General features: G+C 35.8%; 1 protein-coding gene across 1 annotated transcript in view; it reads left to right on the top strand.

Moving 5' to 3' along the window:
- LOC107687031 (heat shock factor-binding protein 1-like) overlaps window positions 1-1,317 on the top strand; it is a 3,141-nt gene extending 1,824 nt beyond the window's left edge. The window contains exons 2-4 of the mRNA XM_016484168.1: window positions 565-631; window positions 838-982; window positions 1,231-1,317. Coding sequence (XP_016339654.1) covers window positions 565-631; window positions 838-959 — 189 coding nt within the window. The 3' untranslated portion in view covers window positions 960-982; window positions 1,231-1,317. The remainder of the gene's footprint in view (window positions 1-564; window positions 632-837; window positions 983-1,230) is intronic.
- The last annotated feature ends 3,041 nt before the right edge of the window (window positions 1,318-4,358 follow it).

Below are 4,358 nucleotides of genomic sequence, written 5' to 3'. Positions count from 1 at the left end.
TTTTTTTTTTTTTTTTTTTTTTTACCGAGGTACAATACTGGGTCGCGCACTTACTGTCGCCTAGTTTTCAGTCACGTTCATTTTTACTAGCCAAAGTGAATGAATGTATAATGAGAAGTGTGAAGTGCTGCGATTTGCCTGTTGTAACTCCTCATTCATTAATAGCTCTGTCGCGAACTTGTATTGAGAGATCACTCTTATGAGTTCCATGTATTTTCAAATGTTTTCTCTCGTCATCAAATCTATAGTTAAATTAAATTAGAATGTAAATGGAATTTATTTTCAGAAGGATTATACAACGAACATTTCTTCATTTCACTGTTAGGTATCTTGTGTGATTATTACACGATGTTGAGAGGTTTCCCTTGTTACTATGGTTTCAGTTCCACGCGTGGGCGGGGAGCATGCCCTTAAACTGCTGTTTTTACTCCTGTGTGGGAAGCCCACGCAAAACCCACACGATTCTAGATGGATTTCATTTATGCTAGTTGAACGCAGTGTTCATTCACAATTGTTGTGAGTTTTAAGCTGATTGCTTGTTTAATATTTTTTTCTTCTGTTCAGGTACAGACCTTGCTGCAGCAGATGCAGGACAAGTTCCAGACCATGTCAGACCAGATTATTGGGCGAAATATCCTTCCACATATGCATGTTTATATCAGTGTAAATACTTGTAATTGATTGAGTAACTAATTGTAGCTTAATTGAGTGGAATGCACTAGCTATGTTTTTATGTACACAATCAAAACCTTCATTTATTAGAAGAAAATTCATGATTCCTAGGTTGACTGTGAGATGATAGCTTATTTCAAAGAAGTTTTGTCTTAATTCTAATACTTGATGAGATGAGTATGCGGATCGATGACTTGGAAAAGAACATCTCTGATCTCATGACTCAGGCGGGTGTGGAGGAGTTAGAGGAGGACATAAAATTCACAGAGACCTCTGGAACAGCTTGAAGGCAATGACCAACACCATCCTAGTAGGTGTAGGTGGTGCTATTGCCACTTTGAAGATGCCATTCTTTCAAAGTTGTTGCCATTTAGAGAACACTTATATTCCACAAACTGCAGAGGACATGTATTTGAAATTACATTTGGATTCATCTGCTTGTGACCCAGTATTTATTGAAAGTCAGATTCAACTTGCAAATTTAATTTTGTTTTGTGGTCTTCATGCCATGTCTTTCAGTTTTGTTTTGTTTAATGTTTAGTATTTTTTCTCTTTCAGACTGCCAAGGAACACAGTGAAGACCTTCTGCTGCAGTATCAGAATTTTTAAATGAAATGTGAATTAATCCTTTAAGTAATTAATTAAAAATGGTGCTTGCCTACATGCATTACATAATATATTACATATTGTAAGGTTAAAAACTATATTTTGGACAGAAGAAAAACATAATAAAATTGTTTTTGTATTTATTCATTGTAATCATGGGAAAATCATGTGTTTTGCTGATTATTAAAAAATCCATGAAATGGCTTTACAGTCACTGTTTTCTTTCCTGTGTTAACATATTTATTATTAAAACAGAAAACAGAGACAGCGTTAAACTCCAGATATATATATACAGGGCCTAAAACAAACTTTTTGCCAGACCTGCCATTGGCTGGTGACTTAAGGAAATTTACCAGCCAGAAATATTTTTTACCAGCCACGGGAAAAAAAAGACAGGCAGTTATGATACCAAAATTTTAGATAATAGCAAAAAAATCACAATCCTTGATTCCAGTTTCGATACCTGCTATACTAGCTTAACCAACATAAATTTAATAGGCTACATTTTTAAATACTAGTAAATAGTCAGTTGTAAAATCAACTGAGCAAATCAAATTACAAGCAATAGCCCAAAATAGCCTACTATACAACAAAGATACAAATGGAAATGTGCATTTCAGGCAGGTCTAACAGTGATTTTCAGGTAGCCTACAGAAATTTAATAAATGAGGCTAATCAAATAACATAGGCTATATCCCTTTTTTAAAGTTCAAGAGCAGTGAGAGATTGTTTTTTTTTCTTTGTCCTATTTTCTTTGATCAACATTAAAAACGCAGACAACAGCAGGATTATTGGAATTCTGTGTCTATCACTTTAACAACGCAGCAGCTTGAAGTTGTCAACACTGGATGAGACAAAGCGGCCGTTGCAAAGTGCTTGGACTATTTCAGAAACAGAACGGGGAATCCGTTTACTTTCGGGGATTTGTCGTGTCGCATCCTGTGGCGACAATATCACTGATTATATTGGGTTCTGTCGTCTTTTGACACATTGCGTCGCACGCGGCTCGTGTCCGGGTTCTTTCTCAGCTGTTCATGTTCACTTAAGAACCGACTACTTTACTAGGATACTCACCGAGACGGACATCTTTGACATAACGTTGTGTTAATTTGTCCGTTTAAGCGCAGGAAGGAAGCAGAGCTCAAGACGCGGCTTTCAGGCCGGGTTTCGGATGTTTAAACTTCCCACACAGCGCGAGAGTAACGCGTGCTAGATGGTGTAGTTATGACATCTACCAGCAGGGGTTAACTGGGTCATGTTAATCATGCATAACTTTGACCTATTGGATGCACCACAAGAATGTGCACAGGTCCAAAGCCTTCACTCATGACTATGATGTCGAAGGCAGCATATCAGCCAAACTGCCTGTAGATATGTTGCATTAGAGTAAGGGACATTTTAAAGCCTTATTAATGCCTTTCTGTTTTAATTGGTGACAACAGATCATCAGACTAAGTTTTAAAAAGTAAAACCTTTAGGTCTGGTTTCACAGACAGGGTTTAGACTAAACCAGGATTAGGCCATAGTTCAATTAGGACATTTAAGTCATTTTTATAAACATGCCTTGTGAGTATTAAAAAAAAACATTAATGATATGCATCTTGAGACAAAACAAGGACACTGACATATTTTAAGATCAATCAGTGTTTCTTTCAGTTGAAACAGCTCAGATTTACATTTTAGTCTGGGACTAGGCTTAAAACCTTGTCTGTGAAACCAGGGTTGGACCAACAAACGCTCATTTGTTTTCATTAATTTACGGATGTCACGTGTTTAGCTTTATCTGCACCACACATTGTATCTGACATTTTTGTTTGTTAAAAAAAGAAATTATAAAATAGGTTACTTTTATCAAAGTTGTCATTTGTTTTTTTTTGTGGGGTTCAAAATGACACAAGATTCTAGAGCTGTCAAATTAATTACCTTTATTATTATTATTAATAATTTTGTTTACCAAATCACATTGTTGGTTCAATTACAAATGTTAAATTGTCATAGCAATCTCTTCTCTTTTTAGCTAAAAAATAAATACACTGTCTACACATTAAGCTTTATACATTTTAGTACAGTTAACTCACTGTACTGTACACTGTACAGTTAAACACTGACTTAACATAAAAAAAGCACTCCATGTCTTACTCCACGACGTGGAACAAAAACATAAATCAGTGTTATTTATCTAAATACATTATGTTTAGAGCTAATTTGACTGATTATAAAAATAAAAACATTTAACAAATCTTAGACTCTATTCTTAGTACCATAAACCAGTCATGGAGCTGCATCTCCTCCAGAATAAGTCTCTGCTGGGGATCAGGCTGCAGACAAGCGCAAATCATCTGGCAGCATTCTGTTCAAAAAGATGAGAGAGATGTCTGATTATTAACTTATATGTTACACATTTTTATATTTAGATTTCAAATTGTATACTTTCATATTTAAAATCAAATTGTTCATCTTTGTTCTTTTATGAAGATCCCACCTTGTGACAGGTCAGGTTTGGACCACCCTTTCTTAATGATCATGTGCAGGTCTTTGTCATCTGGAAAATACCCGCACACCATCACGAACAGCAGGATCCCTAATGACCAAACTGTCGTTAATGCATTTCTACAGCATGTACAGCAGGATGTTTCAGTAAGCTAAATAACCTGCTAACAAATCATAAACCATCGCATACCATATTGAATTATGTTTCATTTTTATGTTTTTCTAAGTAGTAATATACAAAATGGCATAAGCGAATTGGACCAAATTTCACATTTTGTGTTTTCTACAATCAGTTTTATTCTTTCAGGAGACACAAGACTGTATAAATTATAAAATATATCTGGTCTATCACAATCTAAAATAGAATCCACATCCTCCAGCTTTATATCATTCCATTTATGTGCATTCTGTATTGGTATATACTGATTCAGAGCATCTCCTCACCTCATCAGCTGAGCCATCCCTGTATCCAGCAGCCTCTTCCTGCCAACATCTTTGCATCCCTGGACCAGAGCTGAGCTAATCCGATAGCCACGGCTGCTATGACCTTCAGAGCTTGAAACAAACAAATAAATGATCATTCACACAGC

This window comes from Sinocyclocheilus anshuiensis, unplaced genomic scaffold (genome assembly GCF_001515605.1).
Source record: "Sinocyclocheilus anshuiensis isolate Anshui unplaced genomic scaffold, SAMN03320099.WGS_v1.1 scaffold2054, whole genome shotgun sequence".
In the NCBI taxonomy this organism is placed as follows: Eukaryota; Metazoa; Chordata; class Actinopteri; order Cypriniformes; family Cyprinidae; genus Sinocyclocheilus; species Sinocyclocheilus anshuiensis.
Note: the sequence above shows the minus strand (reverse complement) of the source record. Positions and strands in the feature narration are given on the sequence as shown.